We start from the raw sequence: 22,076 nt of genomic DNA, 5'->3' as shown, positions 1-22,076 counted from the left end.
GAATACAGTTCATCTCCCGATCCCCTTCACTAGAATAGACCCTATTTAGAATGTCATGAATTAGTTCCAATACTGGCACAAATTCAAATCAAGATAACCTTACAAACTAGAATAAAAAGAGTACAAAAATGCACATACAACATCAAATAACCACCAATAAACAAAAATCAAGACACCCTAAAAATACAGATACAAGCCCTTCTTAAATTCTCATCAAAAAAAAAAAAACATGAAATATTAGAGGAGGAGATTTCGTTTTCTTCATCTTAGAGTTTTTCGAAATCAATTTGACACCTAAATAAAAGTCTTGCAATATTTTTTTTTTGGCCACAATGATAACTGTTGTTATTTATACGTCAGGAACGATACATCAGACGGGAGACCCGTCCCTCGAAAGGGGACCAGGTAACCACGTCGTCGTTTGTTACTCTATATTGAGTCTATCGACTATCAACAATATACAGGAGTAGTAACATTTAAACTATACATATACCCCTAAAATATACTCCCTCCGTTCCATAATGTTTGGCACTTTCACTATTCCAGCCTTATGAAAAAATTAACAATATCTTTTAATCCATGATATTTTTTTATAAGCAATATGGATCTTGTTTGATAGAGTTTAATTTGTTCTATTATACAAAGTTCAAAAAATTGCCTAAAACATTATGGATTGAAAGATATATGCAATTTAAAAATGGCACGCATTCCTGAAAATGCCAAACATTATGGGACGGAGGGAGTATAATATTAATGAATAGACCCCCAAAGTATTAATAATTACATTTTGACCTCAAGTTTGCGAGTCTAACCGAGCTGAATACTATTAGGCTCAGGTTCCGCTCACTTATGGAACGAGCCTAAAATGGAGGTTCAGGTTCAGTTTGTTTAGTAGACTAGTCGAATTCGAACGAGCCTTTACCGAACCGAGCCTCGAATAGTTTGCGAACGGCTCAGTTCATTTACAGGCCTAAGTGAAGGGTAAGAGGAAAGGAAATTCATGGTATAAAACATTCCTCAATCCTAATGTTCATTTCTGCCAATAAGATATGGAGAATAAATATTTTACTGATTTCCTTTTCTTTTTATGATGGTCCATTCAATAAATTATTGAAACCGAATTCCCTTTTTAAATGGACTTTGAATTCAATTAATACAGTTATTCTTAATAAAAAAATTCATTAGTAGCTCATGTAAAAAAAACTGGACCGAAACTCCAATAGCTCTTGGACAATGCCAAAAAGCACCGATAACTTCTCTCTCTTCTCCGAAATCAGCTTTAAGTTGTTAACTAAGCTCTGTTTGTGACTCCATGATTTTTCCAGTCATTGCAATTGATCAATTCGCTAGTTTTATTAGAGATATCACAATGAGATTTTGATGAATTAGACTTTACGAACGAATGAGATCATCTGCTATGTAGATTTTGTCCAACGCTGCCGATGAGTTTGGTAGTCAGAGAAAATTAGTCACAAGAGGACATTGAAGTGGAATTGTGAGAGAAAGGTAAATCCATTGGACAAATTTTGGAGGAACAGGAGAAATAATTTAGTCCAAACTCCTTACTTTAGTTTTTTTCCCTTTTGATTCATTACTTCTTATGTGAAGACCAAATATTTTGCGTAATGATGATTCCATCAAGAACCGTATGCACATGAACTATTCGATGAAATGTGCGAGTAGAACTTTAGTTGTTTAAAGCTAGTGGATTTCACTAGTTGCCATAGTTATTTCTGAAAGAGCTGAGCTAGTGAAAAATTCACAAGTTCTAAAAACTAGTGAAATTCACGAGTTTGAAAGCTAGAGAAATTCTCTAGATAAAATTTACACCCAGTGAAACTTGAAATTCAGCAAAAATTTGTGAAAATTTGAAATTAGTGAAATTTGAGAAATAGTGAATTTCACTAATTTTTTTGAAGTAGTGAAATTTCGCCGTAAAAAGTCACCGGCCGAAATGGTTGTTGAAATTAGTGAAATTTGAGAAGTAGTGAATTTCAGTAAGTTTTTGAAGTAGTGAAATTTCGCCGGAAAAATTCACCGGCTGGAGTGATCGCCAGTCGGAAGTGGTTGTGGGGTGGAGGTAGGAAAAGGTGATGAAATTTTTTTTTTTTTTTTTTGAACTGCAGGGTGATGAAAATTTTAAAAAGATAATAAAGTGTGAAATTATATTTAGTTAAGGATAAAAAGGTAATCTTCGTATGAGATTGTCATTAGAGGTAAATAAAAATTGGATTCATGCTTAATGAGAATTAACTCTAAATTTTGTAGACCCACAGCTAATTCTCTGATATTGCAAGTAGCCGATATTGGGCCTAGTCCTAACCACAAATAAATACAAATTGTGGGCTACTACTCTACTTTGATGGATTCACTACGGCCCAAAACCACATCGCACTCGGCGCAAGATTGCAGGAGCGGTTTACTATTACACTACTGTCAACGCTTCTTCCTTCGTTTTCCATCCCTTCTTCCGGGCACTCCCACTACTTTCCCCCCCTCTCTCTCTTTCAAAAGAAAAAGAGAATCCCCGCCAACCACAGCCCCGATTCTCTCACATTGGACTCTTGATTTTCATTTTCTAGGGAAACCCAAGTAAAAGCGAAGCAAATCGCACTACTGTACTGTTGGAGAGAGAAGAATGCCGCGAGAAATAATAACGTTGCAGGTGGGGCAATGCGGGAACCAGATCGGGATGGAGTTCTGGAAACAGCTCTGCCTCGAGCACGGCATCAGCAAAGACGGCATCCTCGAAGATTTCGCTACCCAGGTTCACTCTTTTCCCCTCAAATTCTCACCCCCCCCCCCCCCCCCCCCCCCCCCCCCCCCTTTTTTTTTTTTGTTGTATGAGAAATTTGGATTTGTACGCGTTTGATTGCCGATGAGAAAGCAAGGGACGGGAAAGAAAATTAAGATTGGTTTTACATGTTAAATAGGAAACTACTAGGAGCATCTTCAGCCTACTCAAATTTGAGGAAAAGCTTCATTTCGTACGAAGCACTCTAATGGACAAACTCAAAGCTGAGCGCAAATTGGAGTAAAAGCTTCATTAATGGCATGGTTGTTAATTTGAGTCGGGAGAAATAGCCTTGGAGTGGAAGAGTCAAAGTTTGAGTCTCCGTTGATTTGAGTAAAACTTTTGGTCAAGGAGTGGAGTGGAGTGGGTTTTAAGGGGTTTTACTCAAATTTTGGGTTTCAGTAAAAAAACGGTAAGGGCTGGAGATGCTCGTTCTACCTTTACTCAAAATTTAAAATTTGAGTAAAATGTTGATACGAATCATTCCAATGGGTAAACGCAAATGTATTGATAATTTGAGTAAAAGGCATTATTAATGGCACAATTGTAACCTTAAGAGAGAAAATAGCATTACAGATTTGAGTCTCGGGTGAAAATTTAAGTAAAACACTCAATCTGGTATAGGTTTGAGTCAAGATTGGAGTGAGTTTTTACTCAAATTTTGATCTTGAGTAAAAAAGAAAGTTAAGAGCTGGAGATGCTCTAACAAAATCTCAGATATGTAAATTTAACTAAATAGTTGAATTTTTTAGGCTCAGTTGCGCGTTCATAAGCAGCGGCCAGTAGTATACATGTATTTTGTGTTTGAGGCTGGTAATATTAAGTGACTGTCTGATATGCATTTTCTTAGCAACCAATTTAATGGCATAAATGTTTCAGGGAGGTGACAGGAAAGATGTATTTTTCTATCAAGCCGACGATCAGCACTACATACCACGAGCTTTACTGATTGATTTGGAGCCTAGAGTGATTAATGGCATTCAGAACAGTGAATACAGAAATCTGTACAATCATGAGAATGTGTTTCTTTCAGATCATGGTGGGGGTGCAGGAAATAATTGGGCTAGCGGATATCATCAGGTTTATTGTATTTCTCAAGCTTTTAAAGGCTCATTCTCTCCACAAACCATAATCTTTTGTTAGAAGGAAAAACGTTTATTCAATAAAGCAATACTTTTTTACAGGCATTTAAGCTATCTGACTTATTCAATCATGTTTGTTGTAAATCATTTTCTTGTAATCTACCACCTAAATAGAGCAAACGGTTAATGAGGAGCCTCGTTTGAGAAGTTTCGCGGATTTTATGGACATGTGTAGCCTAAAAGCTTCACATGGCCATCATCTAAAACAATTTCTATACTTTTGGAGAGCCAGTAGACACTCTTGGAACTCCATAAATTTGGTGAATAAACTCCAAAGTTGTGCCTTCATCATCAGTTAAAAACTAGTTTATGGCTTTATGGCTATAGTTTGGATGGCTTCCTGATGTATCCGTTGGTGCATTCTACAGTAGAGGAAGAAGTGGGTTTGAAGGAATAAGTCAGTTTTTGACAAGTTGAAGGATGGCATAATAAGATCTTTGTTTCAATTCTGCATGCTAGTAGTATGTTTATTTTTTTGATGAGACTCCTGTTTAAGGATGTTTTGTTCCTTCTGTTGCTTTCTTATCTCTTGGCTTTCTTATCGGGCAGACTTTGGATGCATTAGAACTGTGCGCTTTGTGGATTAATTGAATTTGGCAATGTTCTAAAAGTCGCTAGGCGCTAGTCAGGCGGTCGGCCGCCTTCAAGCGATTTATCGGTGCGTAATAATTAGTGATCGGCGATTAATCGTTAGTGATACCTAATCCTTGTTTTAGAACACTGGAATTTGGTTATGTGTTAGAGGACTCAGAGCACAAAAGTGTGTTGCAATTTGGCATGGTTGTCTTTCCTCACGATGACTCATTTGTACATGGTGTGTTTAAAAAGGGCTGTAACGTGGTGCTAGTATTGCCAATGTGTGGTACTGGTTGTCATTTTCACAAAATAGCAGCCCCTTGATATGGGTCTATATCTTCAGCTTGTAGGAACTACATATACTGTAGTTACATCGGTTTTACCTATGAACCAACCCCCTAAAGCGAAATAGGTACAACAAAAGAACAATTACCTGACTAGTCTACAAACTGATTGCATTTCTATATTCCTAGTACTTAGGGTGGTGGTCTAGTCAAGCCAAGCTCAAAGTAGTTTACAGCCCCTTTACTTATTGTTCTGCTGAATATGGTTCTGAGCCCAGATGCTACAATCCTTCATTCATATTCTGTCTCAACACCTGATGTCTCTTAGTAAGGGCTAACGACTTCTTGTGTGGCTTAGAATCATGATTTTACCATGCCTTTTCGTGATCGCGAATACTTATATGTGTCGGATGGTGATTTTGCAATTGATCAGGGGAAGGGTGTTGAGGAGGACATAATGGACATGATTGACAGAGAAGCTGACGGAAGCGATAGCCTTGAGGGTTTTGTTTTATGCCATTCCATTGCTGGAGGAACAGGCTCAGGTCTTTCCAACTCCTCTCTAACATCATATTTAATCAAGAGTTTAAAAAGTTAATTAATGTCATGAAATTTCATTCTTCAAACCATATTATTGTGAAGTATGTTTCTGTTAGAGCTTGTCCCACAGAGATAAAATAACACCTCTTGAACTAGTGTATGAGCCTTGAGGGCCCTCTCACTCCTTGCCCATTGATTTTGAGATGGAGACTTCAAAAGTTTCAATGTATAGACTTTGGCATTGGTTAATGATACATTGATGAGAAACGAGCTTGAATTAAGAGCCTTGAGGGCAAGGTTGTCAAATCGTGAATCGAATTGACCTTTTACCAAATCGTGAATCGTAACGATTCAATTCAAAATTTTGAAAATACATTGGAAATTGTGTCTACGCACCTACATAATAAAGATACATTGTAACATTCAAAAATCTAAGTTTAAATTTATATTAAAGTTTTTTCCCTATTACTATTGGATGATCACATGGTCTAATAGGAAAGACACATGTACATTATAGTAAAATGGATATGTACATATAGATGTTAAACGTTCATTATAAAAATGAAAGCTTGGCCTCAACACAATAAAAGTTTGTAGCTTGGTAGGTACGAAACTAAACTAGCTTGTATGGCAACATATGTGGGTCGGTTTGAGGCTCTTAGCCCTGTCCTGGTCTATGATTTAGAGGGTACATATAGTGATGGCAACGAGGTAGATCGGAGGCGGATATTGACATATCCGAATCCGAACCCTTCACCCGTCCCCCGAATCCGCCCCGATCAGATATATTTTTGCTCCATCCCCGCCCTGAACTGAGAACGGAGATCTGATCGAAGATCTGGATATCCGAATGTTAAAAAAAAAAATAGAAAAAAACCCATTTATAACATGCCTTCACTCGGTTTCTTTATTCATGGATAAACAAAGTAAACTATTCTCTAAAAATTGAAAGTCTGAGCTTTGTTCTATCAAGTGTAAAAGAGAGCAAATCGGCAATGTGTTACACTGTGTGAGAGAGAGAGAGAGAGAGAGAGAGAGAGAGACCTAGTCAATCCGCACTCGACTGGGGTGGGAGAAGTGAAGGATTGAACTCTGGGTTTTGTGAGAATAAATGAAATAGACTATCCTAAAAAGGCTAAAATAAAGTATATGTATTATGTCAGGGTATTCGGGGCGGATCGGGGCAGATCGGGTACGGCTCAGGAACGGATCGGATCAGAGACAGACTAACCTCCAAATCCGATCTGATCCCTGAATTTTTTTTAAAAACAAATCCGTATTCGCCCCAATCCCCGAAAAAATCTCCGAATATCCGATCCGTTCGGAGTGGGTAACAGATTGGATACGGACGGATCGGTCGAGATGGCCATCCCTAGGTACATGATTTAAAAAGTTCATTTTGTGAGACAACGCATCCATATAGATATCATCCTCAACAATTTTCAAAGTTACTTGTATAATTACCATCTAGCAAATTAAGATCGTAACATTTTCAAAGATGTTGAGCACATCTATTGACTCACATCATAACAGAATATGAAAACTTACCAAAATAAAATACATAACTCATTAGTGTAAGGCATTTTAGTTGTAAAGAACTTCAAAGAGAGTATTTAATCTTTAATAAGATTGAGGAAAAAGGGTAACATGCTCCGAATCAAAATAAATACGATATTAACAAATTTTGCAAATGTGGTTTCATATTAGGCGAAAGCAACATTTATGATAAACCATGATTTACCTATAGATTCGTATCGTTTTTGCATGAATCGTGAATCGTACGATTCACCACCGATTCTATATAAACCTTGATTCACCTACAGATTAATATCATTTTTGCGTGAATCGTGAATCGTATCGTGAATTGTACAATTTTGACAACCATGCTTGACGGTCTTTATTTGTAACAGTATTGATCCACAATGCGTTGGCCACCATAGCTATTCATAAAACTAGTATTTGTGCCCGTTCAATCCACGGGATAAAAAAATAACATTGGTTTTTTTTGGCCCGTAGATCAAATGGGTACAATGCTAGCAATAAAAAAGATAGTTTAATACTTTTCCGGTGCACGCTAGCATTAGTTTCATTCTATACACTGAAAGATGTGGTGAAAAATATGAATTTGAAATACCACGTGATGGTGCCTAGGAGCATAGAATAATTTTTTCTCCCACGTCTCTCTCCAAAAAAAAATCCAAAAATCTAGAAAATTAGGATTGGGGATTTTGATGGTTTTAAAGACAAAACACATTTGCTTAGTATATAGATTGCGAACATGTGATTGCTCAGCTTCACAGTTCACTTGTTGAGCGGTTTTAGCTTTTCTTGCTTTCTGTTGAATAACTAGCATGCGGTTTTGCAGGTATGGGCTCATACCTGTTGGAGGCTCTTAATGATCGCTACAACAAAAAGCTTGTTCAGACATATAGCGTATTCCCTAATCAGATGGAGACAAGTGATGTGGTGGTCCAGCCTTACAATTCACTTCTGACGCTCAAGCGACTTACACTGAATGCTGATTGTGTTGTTGTCCTCGATAATACTGCACTTAATAGAATTGCAGTAGAGCGACTTCATCTTTCAAATCCTAGTTTTGCTCAAACAAATTCTCTGGTCTCTACTGTCATGTCAGCAAGCACGACCACGTTACGTTATCCTGGATATATGAACAATGACTTAGTTGGCCTTCTTGCCTCTTTAATTCCAACGCCAAGATGCCATTTCTTGATGACCGGATATACGCCACTCACAGTGGAACGCCAGGTAAAATATAGATTATCATATTTCCCAGTTCATATTATTTCTCAGCAAATCATCTGATAGAGTAGTAGCACTTCTATAGCACATTCACTGATATTTTTTCTATTATCTGCACAGAACTTCTTGAGCTTTTTTTGACTTTCTAACGATATCTCATCGTGTCTGTGACGCATTTACCCTTTCCTTTCGATTAAAGCAGTGTAAATTAAATTAAGATTTAATTATATCCTCGAAGTTGATGTGGTACCTATGTGTACTACTCTACTTCCTTCCCATATGGTATATGGTGCTTACTGCTTAGTAGCAGGATCCTTCTAAAATGGGTGCGCTCCAAAGACAGGAGCTTGAATCGGTGCTCCCTAGATGGGAGCTTATTGGGCACTTAAAGCGACTATTTCTTACTCTTAAGGGAGTTATGCCATTTTGGAAATAAAAATATGAAAATCTTATCACTCAAGAAGTTTTGCAAATTGAAAAGGTAAAATTTCAAAATACCCCCCAACATTTACACCAAAATTCAATTAGACTCTCAACCTTTCAAAAACTTCAATTTTACTCCCAACGTTATATTCCGTTAATCAAAACGCCCCCTTCCGTCCGAATGACTAACGGATTTCGTTAAAAGCTCCGTTAAATACCGTCCCGATCGAATTTCGATGATCCAAGCCACTCAATGTGTTCAAAACGTGATTTTAAGGTTACCCGCGAGAAATCAACAAAAAAAAATGAATGGGAAGGGCTTCATCTGAACAGTTTTTTATTGGGCTTCATCTGAACAGTTTTTTATTGAAGCCCAATAAAAAACTGTTCAGATGAAGCCCTTCCCGTTCATTTTTTTTGCTGATTTCTCGCGGGTAATCTTAAAATCACGTTTTGAACACATTGAGTGGCTCGGATCATCAAAATTTGATCGGAAAAGGGGAGGTGCGGATCGATCCGGATTTTGTTCAAGTCCGAATGTCTGGATTTTGCTTTGGTCTGCACCTCCTCTTTTTCGATCGAATTTCGATGATCTAAGCTGCTTAATGTGATTAGAACATGATTTTACGGGTACCCGCGAAAAATCAACCAAAAAAAATGACCGGGAAGGGCTTCATCTGAACAGTTTTTTATTGAATAGTTCAATAAAAAACTGTTCAGATGAAGCCCTTCCCGGTCATTTTTTTTTTGTTGATTTTTGACTGGTACCCGTAAAATCATGTTTTGATCACGTTGAGCGGCTCGGATCATCAAAATTCGATAAGGACGATATTTAACGGAGCCTTTAACGGAATCCGTTAGTTATTCGGACGGCAGGGGGCAATTTGACTAACGGAAGATAACGTTGGGAGTAAAATTGAAATTCTTAAAAGGTTGAGAGTCTAATTGAATTTTGGTGTAAAGGTTGGGGGGTATTTTGAAATTTTCCCAATTGAAAATATCTAACATTCTGTAAGTACCCTTTAAGATCGTGAAAATTCTCATTAAGTAATCACTTTTCCTTCAATGGTTAAGTATTTAAAGATACTTTATATATGTATTTATATGAAATCTATATACGCTCCTTAGGCGCTCCCAACCTTAAAAGCTTCTAGGTGCCTCCGCTCCCCTGCTCCTGCCCCCCCTCCCGCTTCCTGCTACTAAGATATGGTGCTTTAGCGATAGCATTGAAAGTGAGAGATTGGTTGGCAGTAAGCATATACATCAGGTTTTTGGTTGCAAAAGCTTAGGGAACGTTTGGTAACCTTTTTGTTTTCGGTTTTTGGTTTTTGTTTTTACTTTTTTGAAAACTAATGAAGAAAACTTGTTTGGTAACAAGTTTCTACCTTTATGTTTTTCATAAGCTTTTTTAGAGTTTTTGTAAACTATGGAAACTACGAAATAGTGTTTTCCCCAGTTTTTTTTTTTTTTGAGAAACACAAATATTACCAAACATGTTTCTTGTTTTTGTTTTTATGAAAACATAAACATGTTTCTACTTCTAGTTTTTTAAAAATAAAAAACTGAAAACTGAAAAGGTTACCAAACGCACCCTAACATTCAGCATTTTAAGATTTATTTTGGTTACTAGTATGGAATGAAATATGATATGCGAGTTCTAACGTGGTTGGACTAATTCTTCCTTTAGAATTTGAACATGCTGGTGATGGGACATGATTTTGATTTGCTTCACATGCTGATGATGATAAAGAAGTGGCTGCAAATATAAATAGAACTAAAGCTGATTGTTTTTTATTCTTATTTAAGCATTTTTGAATTTCAAGTTCAAATTCCACCCCTTTTTGTCACTTGTCTAGTTTTAGGGCTCAATACCCCAAGTAGTGTTAGCAGCAATGGAATCTTGGAAGGCCTGAAGAGGAAGCCTTCTTGAGATTGAGCCAAGAATCTATTATTAGACATATATGCAATGTTTGCTATTCTGACAAGTTTTTATGCAGATGAATCAGGTACTTAAGTTGTAGTCTGATGCTGATTATCCTTTCTTGGCAGGCTAATGCAATTCGTAAAACTACAGTACTTGATGTTATGAGGAGACTTCTACAGGTAAGAGAACTATACCCCCTTTTTTTCGAATAGCCACCTGTAGTCAGATCTAGCTCTCACAAAGAGGAAAGGATAAAACAAAGCTGTTACACTCGTACCGGAGCTCAAAGAAAGGTAGCTATCTCAGTAGAAAATATTAGATTAAGAGAAGAGGAGTGAAAGGCAGGCGAAGCCATAAGAGATAGGCAGGCAATCCGGCCACGAATACCGATTCCTTTAGAAATAGATCTTCCTATCCTGTATCAGGTAGCATTCCCTTTCTTTATCAAAGTATAGTACTAGCAATGAAGCAAAGAGTAGGGGGGCAGCAGGCAAAAAAAGAAAGACAGATAAAAGGGAGCAGGAATCCCAATTATCCTGGGTTATTCCCAGGAAGACAAAAAGAAAATCATGTATTGGTGGCCTATTGCCAGGGTATTGTGGCTGTAGCCATTGCAGCTTCTATGTGAATGTGCAAAACTGTGTTAGAATTTCCCAAGGGCTCAAGAAGGGCATGACGCTGGCAAAGGTGAAGGGCCACCCTTTCCACAAAGTACTTGTAGGCATGATTTTGACAGTGGATTTTTTGTTTTACAGACAAAAAATATCATGGTTTCCTCTTATGCTCGGACGAAAGAAGCCAGTCAGGCTAAATACATATCGATATTGAATATCATTCAAGGAGACGTGGACCCTACTCAGGTAATGAAATACCATTACTTCATCATTCCTGAATTTTACACACTGAAAAGATCTGTATGTTTAAGTCCCATCTTGGCGGCTCGATCTTGCAAGAAGTTGTGAAGAGAGTGATAACTTTTATTTTAATTTTCTACTTGCACATCGCACTAATGGGGAGGGGCAATATTTTCTGAGAGGCATTCCATTCTATTCTAGTGTCAAGTTTGTGGTCTTCTATTAGCCTCTTAGGCTGGCAGTGGTCTGATGTTTTGCATCGATGAACTTTATGAACAGTATTCTGATAAGTTCTGTCCTCAAATCAGGTTCATGAAAGTTTGCAGAGAATACGTGAAAGAAAGCTTGTCAATTTTATCGATTGGGGCCCTGCAAGCATTCAGGTATACCTCATAAAGTGCTGTTCTTTTGGGCTCATTATTTTTCCTTTTTTTATGTGAAATATTTGGTAACTCTCCCTTTTCTTTTATTGTAGGTTGCTTTGTCCAGAAAATCTCCATATGTTCAGACTGCCCATAGGGTGAGATTTTACTCCTAAGCAGTCTTTTGGAATTTTTCTGAGTTTGCTATTAGAGATGAGGAAAAGTGTATAAGGTCTTAATGAACCCTTACACATATACCTTTATTTATATTACTCTGGAGAGTTACACATACATAAGATAAACGATGTGGGACAAACCCACTCTCTTTAATAAACACTTCTAACACTCCCCCTCACGCTGGAGAATAGATATCACAAAATCCTAGCTTGTATGAGGTTTAAACAGTGAATTGGTAAAAACATCTGCTATCTGAGCACCTGTGGACACAAAAGGCATAGCCAACACACCACCATCAACCTTCTCTCGAACAATATGACAATCTACCTCAATATGTTTGGTTCTCTCATGAAACATAGGGTTTGAAGTGATATGTATTGCCGCTTGATTGTCACAATACATAGGAATGGGTAAATTGCACCCGAAATCCCAGCTCCTCAAGAAATGATCTCAACCAAACAACCTCACATGTAGTATGAGCCATGGCACGATACTCTGCTTTTGCGCTAGACCTTGCAACAACAGTCTGTTTCTTACTTTTCCATGTAACTAAGTTGCCACCAACAAATGTACAGTAACCAGTTGTTGAACGTTTGTCAGAAGGTGACCCTGCCCAATCTGCATCAGTAAACGCCTCAACACACAAATGACCATTGGAACGGTAAAATAAGCCACGTCAAGGATGAGCCTTAAGATACTTCACAATACGAATACAGGCTTCCCAATGTGGAAGACGAGAAGCAGACATAAACTGACTCACCATACTAACAGCAAAGTTTGACATTAGGATCCATTGGAGTCTCCACAGGTTTGGCTCTCAACAAACCTGTCTCCTCTAGAATATCCAACACATATTTCCTCTGGGACAAACTAATCCCATCCTTGGACCTTGCTACCTCAATACCCAAGAAATATCGTAGCTTATCCAAGTCTTTAGTGTGAAATTGACAATGTAAGAACTGTTTCAACTCACCAATCCCTTTCTGATCATCTCCAATAATAATAATGTCATCTACATAGACAATGAGCAATACTTTCCCTCGAGCCGACATAAGGGAAAACACAGAATGATCTGATTGACTTCGATGCATGCCAAATCTCAAAATAGCCTCACTAAACTTACCAAACCACGCTCGAGGAGATTGCTTAAGTCCATAAAGTGCCTTGTGAAGACAACATACCTTATGATGCTCACCCTGAGCAACAAACCCAGGTGGTTGCTCCATATAGACTTTCTCCTAGAGATCGCCATGGAGAAACGCATTTTTGACATAAGCTGATACAACGGCCAACTAAGAGTGGTAGCAAGAGAAATAAGAATCCGCACAGAGCCAAGCTTGGCAACAGGAGAACGTTTCAGAATAATCAACACCATAAGTCTGGGTGTAGCCTTTAGCAACCAAGCGAGCTTTGTGACGCTTAATAGTGCCATCAGGAAGAAACTTGACAGTATAGACCCAACGACAGCCAACAATAGATTTCCCAGCAGGAAGAGTAACAAACTCCCATGTGCCATTAGTATGAAGAGTATACATTTCATCTGCCATAGCTGTCCGCCACTCAGATCGAGATAATGCCTCCTGAACAGTTTTAGGAACAATAACGGAGGAAACAGTAGCAGTGAAAGCACAAAGGGATGGAAAGAGATGAGCATAAGAGAGAAACAGAGAAATAGGATGAGAAGTGCTCGAGGGATTAGAAAAATCATATTTTACTGGGGGACGACGATTCTCACGAGTCGGATATCGAGGAGTAGGTGGATCCGGCGACGGAGGAGAAGACAAAGGCGTGGGCACAGAGAGTTCGGCAGACTGGAATGGTTCTGTAGGCGGAGGTGGTGCCTGAGGCGAGGTTTGTGCCTGAGGCGAGGTTTGTGCTAGTGGCGGAGGCAATGCTGATGTTGGGAAACGACGAACATATACCTGCAAAGGTTGGGGTGGAACAGTGCCTGTAGGAACAACCATAGGTAACACAGACTCGAGTGTAAGAAGATCATTGGTAGTAATAGGGTCCGAGTAATATGGCAATGACTCATTGAACGCGACATCAGCACAGACAAAGTGACGACATAAAGTAGGAGAGTAACGTCGATAGCCTTTTTGGGTGTGTGAGTATCCCAGAAAGATACACCTAAAAGACCGAGGATCAAGTTTACTCCTATCAGGATCAAGAGCATGAATATAACAGGTGCACCAAAAAACCCGAGGGGGTAAAGAGTGGAGAGGCCGACCGGAAAACAAGACCGTATGGGGAACCAGACCACCTAAGACCGTAGAGGGCATACGGTTAATCAGATAACATGTAGTGAGAACGGCGTCACTCCAATATGACTTAGAAACCTGCATTTGAAATAATGAGGCACGCATAACCTCAGACAAGTGCCGAATCTTGCGCTCAGCAACTCCATTTTGTTGTGGAGTCCGAGAGCACGACGATTGGTGAATAATGCCATGATCATCGAAAAACTGAGAAAGAAGATGGTGAAAATATTCACGGGCATTATTGGAACGAAATATCTTAACACAAGTATCAAACTGATTTGACTTCCATGTAAAAAGTTTTAAAAACAAATTTCAATTCAGACCGCTCTTTCATTAGATAAAGATATGTAAGACGAGAAAAGTCATCCACAAAAATAACATAATATTGAAAATCAGAAACACTGGGCACATGAATAGGCCCCCAAATGTCTGAATGAACTAACTGAAAAGGACGCGACACACGACGCTCAACCCTAGGTAAAAAGTGACTCTACGGTGTTTACTAAACTCACAGACTTCACAAACTAACTTATTAATGGAACGACAGGAAGGCACAAGGTTCTTCAAACTCTAAAGAGAGAGATGACCAAGACGACGGTGCTGTTGGTATGGAAACTCTGATGTCTAAAGAGCTACAGACTGAGGAACAGTCAAGTAGTATAGGCCACCTCGCTCAATGCCCCCACCAATCTTCCTCCTCGTCTTGAGATCCTGAAAAACACAGCCAAGAGGAAGAAATGTGACGGAACAATTTAAGGATTTTGTAAGACGACTCACAGACATAAGATTAAATGGGAAACGAGGAACATGTAATACAAATGATAAAGTAAAAGAGGAAGTGACAGGAACTGAACCGAAACCAATAACAGCAGTGGTAGAACCATCAGCTAAGGTAACATGAGATGTTCTACCAACCGGTTGTCGATCAAAGAAAGCAGATGTACCAGTCATATGATCTGTGGCTCCTGAGTCAATAACCCAAGGAGAGGAAGAAGATGAGGCAACACAAGCAACAGATGAACCGGTCTGAGCGAGCGTAGCAGTAGAGGATCCTGTCGCAGCCTGAAATGACAAAAAATGCTAGTACTCCTTAGTTGAAATAACCAAACTATCGGCAGAGGATTGAGTAAACTGTTCAGTATCCTGAGAGATAGCAGCCTGATGAGCCTGGGGAAAGCCTTGAAGATTATAACAAAACTCCACCGTATGATTTGTTCCCCAACAATGAGTGCAAAATCTCGAATCACGGCCGCGACCGCGGCCACCTCCCCCTGATATGCAACCCCCACGATGACTGCCAGAGATGACTGAATACCTTGCTGAGTGGAGGTAAGTCACGATTTTCCAAAATTTGATTACCCACAGGGCCAAAAGTGGATGATGCACCGGATAAAAAACGAGTAACCCTCATGCGTTCACGCTGGCGCTGTATAACCTGAATATCAGCAGTAAATGGCTCACATATATCCAATTCATTACAAATGCGCCGAAACTTAGCATAATAATCCTCAAAAGAATCATCACCCTGAGATATATTAAAGAAAGACTAATGAAGATCATATATTGTTGACACCTGAATACAACTCCTTTGCCTGTGCCCACACCTCTCTAGCTGTATCACAAAACATCAACATACTAGCAATCTGTTCCGTCATACTATTCAATAACTCTGAACGAGCATGGGCATCAACAGCTTTCCATGCCCTATATGTGGGTTCAGCAGTAGCAGGAGGCACATCAATCAGATAAGAGTCCTCAGACTGACCCATATAATACACCTCAACAGCTTTAGCCCAAAGAACATAATTGCCCCCATTAAATGGTGTGGAGGTAATAGGGCGCCTCTCACGAGACTAAGAACCACTCGATAAGCTACCAACAAGAGTAGAACTAGAGCTAGAAACAGTACCAGAATCAGAATCCTTCTTCTCAGACATTCTACTGAACAATGGAGGGGTAACAACTAATAACTAGCAAATAACCAGTACGCAACCAAAGCAATACCAACCAAGCAGAATACCAATAACTACTGATCAACAAAATCAACTAATATACTAACATTGAACTGGTCACCAGACTGGATAGGTACCCAATATCAGCAACCTCAACATAACAGATTATTCACAACCACCAGTAAACCACATGACAGAGATATTTGACAAGAACAACATAGAAAATAGTTACTAGAACGAGAGAAACATCAACGGAAATTGCAAACACGAGAAAACAAGACCCGGTGATGCGTGTTAGTGCATGAAGATGGTCGCCGGAATATTGATGAACAGTAACGCGATGGCAAGTACCGATGATGAACAGTGATCGGTGAGCAGTACCGACGGTGAACAGTAATCAGTGATTTTAGGAATTATGTACAGAGGCTAGGGTTTAGGCTAGGGTTGTGGTGGTTTAGGGTTAAGGTTAAGATGGTGGTGTATTACGATTGTGGTGGTTTAGGATTAGGGTTAAGGTTACACTTTGATACCATGTTATTAGAGACGAGGAAAAGTGTATAAGGTGTTAATGAACCCTTACACATATACCTTTATTTATATTACTCTGGAGAGTTACACATACATAAGATAGACGATGTGGGACAAACCCACTCTCTTTAATAAACACTTCTAACAGTTTTCTTTTCCTGAAAGTTTACAGCAAGTCTAAACTTCCTTGTTATGTTGATTTGACATGGTCAAAAATTGTTGTGGTTTTCCATTTATTAGGTCAGTGGGCTTATGCTGGCAAGTCATACAAGTATCCGGCACCTCTTCAGCAAGTGCTTAAGCCAGTATGAGAAGTTGAGAAAGAAGCAAGCCTTTCTTGACAACTATCGGAAGTTCCCAATGTTTGCGGTAAGTGCCTACCTCATCGCTTTCGTAATTAGGTTTCAGCTCTAGTATGTCTATGTATTGGTGACCTCTATCATTATTCGTAAGTTCTTTAGTTTTCTATTTCCAAAAATGTGATGTGCAGTTATACATATGAGCATAGTATGAAAACTACAAAATTCATAGTAACTACTTGCCACACGTGGTTTACTGGTTATTTTATATGAATAAGGTGAACTCTTACTACAATGCTTTCACACGTTCTTATAAGTTGTCCATTTCCTGAAGTCCTAAATTAACACATTTGATTCGTAAACTTGAGCATTATTATACTGCCTTCCATGGTCATGCATACTGCCCTCAATTAATTTCTACTGATTTATCCGGAATTCAAGTGGGCAACTGGAATCGATGTTCAAAATTGCGCTTTTTTCTTTTTCTTTTTTGCAGCATGCCATGTTTCTAATTTAGTCGATGACTCAGTACCTTTAAGTAGACATTTATGTCATCCTTCACAAAATGCTTCTATTTATTGCATTATGTTGGTCTAATTCACATATAATATGAAACATGGACAGGACAATGATCTTTCAGAATTTGATGAATCGAGGGACATAATTGAGAGTTTGGTTGACGAATACAAAGCTTGTGAATCCCCTGATTACATCAAATGGGGAATGGAGGTGAATCCACATTTGCCTTTTGTTTCTGCTGTCTTCAGTCCTTTCGCAATCTTATGACCTAGTTCTATATATTTATGCAGGATCCTGACCACAATTTGACTGGTGAAGGCAGTGGTAGTGGAACAGTGGATCCAACATTAGCAATGTGAACTAAAACAAGTAGGTTTAACCCTTGTTCCTAGTAACAACGTATGCTTATGGTCATTACTGATGCCAAACTTTTATTCTGAATCGTGCCAAGTGTTTTTCTGTGCACTACTTGGTGGATCTTGATTTGGATTGCTGAACTTGTAGTGACGGAACTGAAAGCACCCTTTAATGTAATTAATAAGAAAAATTCTTTGCTGAAACTAACTTTGTATTACTTTGAACATGGTTAAATATTGGTGCCCTCTGCTGAAACTAGCTTTGTATTACATCGTTTTGAATGTGTTTCTCTCTTTTGCAATCAGAATGGTGACTTGACTAATTTACTCAAGAACAGGTTGTTGCACGTGAGGTCTGAGGTTGTATCCCAGAGGGAACATAGTACAGTAGGATAGGGGCATTTCTGTTTTGGTTTTTGCTACCTCGTTAAACGTGGTATGGTAGGGTATTGTCAAATTGTCATCTGGCATCTTGTCTTTTGGTACACATGAGGGGTGATTCTTATTGTATGTATGGTTTTCAAGTACACAAATTTGGTAAGTGATCCCTTGTCCATTCAAAAGATTCCTGTCATGTGGTACATAGTCATGCATGTTATGTGGTCCCATCTATTGGTTGAGTAGTTAGTTGTCCATTATAGTGTCTTCGGATGATTGTGTGTGTTATGGTAATGCATGTGGTTGTCTCTCCGGATGGAGAGAATGCATGTGAGGTCCTCATGGTGCTTCTAGTTATGGTTTTCAAGTTATTCCATACAAACTAAACTGTTCAGATCACGATGACGAAATTTCAGCGGGACACATCGAGGCGCCCTACAACCCCATAGTGCATTGGCGCACTACGGATCCCCTTGTCCATCTTGTACATGCAGGATGTTACCATTTATCTTGTACGGAGTATTATTTATAGGATGCGATTCTTTTGGTATTCAAGTTTGCTCCCTTAGTTTGTAAGACAGCTTAGAATGTGAAATTTTTTTAACGAGTGAAAGGAAAAGATACAATAATTAGGTAAAGAATCTTTTCTTGATAATTTCATTTTTCCTATCGATATCTTTTACTTGAAATCACTTGTTAAGTACGCTTCAAACTCGACCTAATGTCACTGGGAGGATGGGCTCTCCCTGGCATTGGCTAATTTGGAAAGGTTAACACAAACAAGAAGCTCTTGTGTAGGTGAAGGAAAACTCCTAGAAAGCCACATTCTGCACCTGAGTCAAGCAATTTATGCTGCCATTATCTATGTATATACGGGCATGGTAAGAGATGTTTTAGGTCGGGAAATATCTGGCTTAGATAACTATACTGTGATTGGTCTTTATATTGGTTTACCTAAAGGGAATGAGTGGTTTAACTCCAATAAAAATTAACTGTTGAGGTATCTGCAAGACTGGTATAGTAGGTACTATTAGTTTAACAGAAGTGGGTCCTGACATCCCATCAATGGTTATTTGAACTATTGATTTGAAAGATGTTTTCGTTACAGAAAAGATTCCAAACCCTTGAATAAAAGCCGAGACACCGCAAGGCTTAAGGAAAACTCAAGAACCACAAACACCCAAATCGGTATCTCAGTATGTTTCGTTGGTTTATACTGTGTAATTGTTGAAGGCAAAATCCACTTTTCGAACTCTAGTTCTTTCATGGCTTTCTAAAATGAATCAACAGTTGAACTTCCAACAATTTGAGCCGAATCCATTGTCTCAGTAGCTCTTCAACCTACCGTAGGCATGTAAAAATTCTAGCCTATCACAAATTGCCACGTATTGCTAGGGCATACAAATTGGTCAATCAAATGCTGCCATATGCTTGTAAGTCAAAGTCAAAGTTTCATGGACGGGAATCAAGTGATGCCAAGTGTCCGTGGTCAAAAGTCAGAGACATGTAAATGGACTAATCAAATGGTGCCACGTGTCAAAATGACACAGTTATTATTTTATTAAGTCCGGCCAATCAAATTGGGCCAATTGGTGAATAATAATATATCTTTTTATATATAATTACCTTTTTCTAAAAAGGAAAGGAAATTATCAAATTATTATTATTCCTTTTTCAATAAAGAAAATAATTAAAGAGATCAATATGGAAGGTTAGGGTTGGAGTCTCCATCCCACATCCTTATAAAATAGAGGTGCTCCCTCTCATATTTTTTTCCATTTGCACATTGAAGCACACAAACTCTAGAGCTCTGAAGATCAAAGCCCTCAAGCCCTTCAGAATTCTGTAAGTCTCCACCATCCAACAAGTTCTTCAAATCGAAGCTTTAAAGCCTCGAAGAACATTCAACCCAAGTCATCAACTTCTTTGCAAATCACGGAGAAGATTCGCCATTTGATTCGAGATTAAGCATCAAGCTCTCATTTCAACAACCAAATAGAAGAATCAGAAGACTTTATTTTCTTTGATTAGAAAATACATCAGAGATTGTAAACCCTAATTTCATATATCAATAAAATTGACTATTGTTTAACATTTTTTCGTCTTTTTCGCAGACTCGAAATTTGTGTTCAACACCTACAATATCCTGTCCCTCCCTCTCCATAATCCATGTCTCTGGACAATTCAATCTCATACTAACCTTTCCTAAATCGAGAAGTGCAATCTACCACTACCTAAATGATGAACATGGCTCATGTGGTTCTTAAGGAACGAAATCCAGATTTTTGCAATCTTGAAGTGGAAAGGCTTATAGGGTGTATTAGGCACTTGGACTTTTTCTATGGCCTGGTTTAGTGATCTTGGCATTAGAATTTTCGGGTGCATCTTATCCAAAGTCAATTAGCAATAGATAGAGTAGTTGTATTTTGTTAGTTTGAGTGACTTGTGAATTTATACGGAACAAGGTCAATACCTTCACACGTGCATTATACGGAACAAGTTCAATACCTTCACACGTGCATGAGAGAGAGAGAGAGAGAGAGAGAGAGAGAGAGAGAGAGATTTTATCCACTTCAATATGCAACACAAATACAGCTTGTTATAAGAAACTACTGTAACTAGTTTATTTTTGGTTTTGAGTAGATAAGAGCATCTCCAATGGAGAGCCATTTTTGTAAGGGTTGTGATCCAATAGCTTTTGGTAGTAATTCTTTTTTTTTTTTTTTACCTTTATACAGAAGCGGGATCTAGGGGAGTTAGTTAGTTAGTATGTTAGTTCACAAGGGATCCATAGGCTATCCATAGCTCTGGACATCAGTCGCGCCTCCGTGGGGCTCAAACTCATGCCTCCATTGGGGAGGCAGATGATTGCCAACTTGACAAACTTGGATTCTCTTTGATAGTAAATTCAATGACTGTGACATGTGGGTGTCATTCAATAGCAGAAAGTGTTAGCAGCCAAATAATGGCTCTAACACCATTGGAGCACTTTTGCCAAATTATCGTTGGAACACTTGTGTCTAAGTTTTAATCAAATAACAATATAACAAACAAAGAAATAACTTGGACTCTTAAAAATTAGCCTAAAACACTGCAGATGTTCTAATAGATTGTGCAAATGGCCATATCGAAAGGGGAGTGATTTTCAAATTCCATTTTTTGATATCCACACTTTCTTTTTCATTTTTCTAGTGTTAAAAGAGCGTGTATTTTATTTTATTTTTGATAAAAGACAAAAAAAGAGAATGTGCATATAAAAAAATGGGGTGTGAAAATCATTTTTTAATAGAAAATGATTTTTGAATCTCAAAATCTGACCCCACGCCAATGTTCAATGAGAAGGATTAATTTGGAAATTAATTAAGTGAATTTAATGCGAGGCGGAGTAATTAGGTAGAAGCTGGCAATTGTACTTGTTGTCGTCGATGGACATGGACCCTAAAGTAAGTTTTGTTGCTGCCAGCAATGAATACCACTCCACAAGTACCATTAGATGTCGTGGATGATAGGATGAGTAGCAAGCAAATCCCACCAAAATTAGTTCTTGGAAAAATGCTACTCAGTATTTCACAAATTATTGAACTGTTTAGGTTCCGGTGAGGGATCTCTTATTTTAATAAAATGAGGGACTCCCCTTCCCGATTGAATTTTGATGATCCGAGCCGCTTAAAGTGATCAGAACGTGATTTTAAGGGTCCCTATGAGAAATCAGCAAAAAAAATGACCGGGAAGGGCTTCATCCGAGCAGTTTTTATTGAACGGTTCAAAAAAAACTGCTCGGATGACGCTCTTCCCGGTCATTTTTTTTGCTGATTTCTTGCGGGGCCCCTTAAAATTACGTTCTGCACACATTGAACGGTTCGGATTTTCAAAATTTGATCGGAAAATGAAAGTCCCTCATTTTAACAAAATGAGGGATCCCTCACTTGAAAATTCCTATATATATA

The 22,076-nt window shown here is 38.5% G+C and overlaps 1 protein-coding gene across 4 annotated transcripts; it reads left to right on the top strand.

The window, feature by feature from the left end:
• The first annotated feature begins 2,429 nt into the window (after positions 1–2,429).
• LOC131333140 (tubulin gamma-2 chain) lies at positions 2,430–18,267 on the top strand. 4 transcript variants are annotated; one of them, XM_058367501.1, is made up of 12 exons: positions 2,433–2,767; positions 3,674–3,874; positions 5,230–5,341; positions 7,702–8,102; positions 10,569–10,622; positions 11,199–11,303; positions 11,606–11,680; positions 11,773–11,817; positions 16,818–16,946; positions 17,501–17,605; positions 17,686–17,764; positions 18,090–18,267. In XM_058367501.1, exons 1-11 carry the CDS (start codon positions 2,639–2,641, stop codon positions 17,752–17,754), a joined length of 1,425 nt encoding a protein of 474 aa, XP_058223484.1. In that variant the 5' UTR covers positions 2,433–2,638; the 3' UTR covers positions 17,755–17,764; positions 18,090–18,267. The 4 variants fall into 4 exon arrangements, 3 of the variants coding, with proteins under 3 accessions (XP_058223484.1, XP_058223479.1, XP_058223491.1); XM_058367496.1 differs by having other exon boundaries at positions 18,058–18,267; XM_058367508.1 differs by lacking the exon at positions 18,090–18,267 and having other exon boundaries at positions 17,686–17,955.
• Positions 18,268–22,076: the final 3,809 nt, after the last annotated feature.

Source organism: Rhododendron vialii, chromosome 1a (assembly GCF_030253575.1).
Source record: "Rhododendron vialii isolate Sample 1 chromosome 1a, ASM3025357v1".
NCBI classification, from domain to species: domain Eukaryota; kingdom Viridiplantae; phylum Streptophyta; class Magnoliopsida; order Ericales; family Ericaceae; genus Rhododendron; species Rhododendron vialii.
The sequence above is the reverse complement of the archived record's forward strand: the minus strand, read 5'-3'. Positions and strand labels throughout refer to the sequence as shown.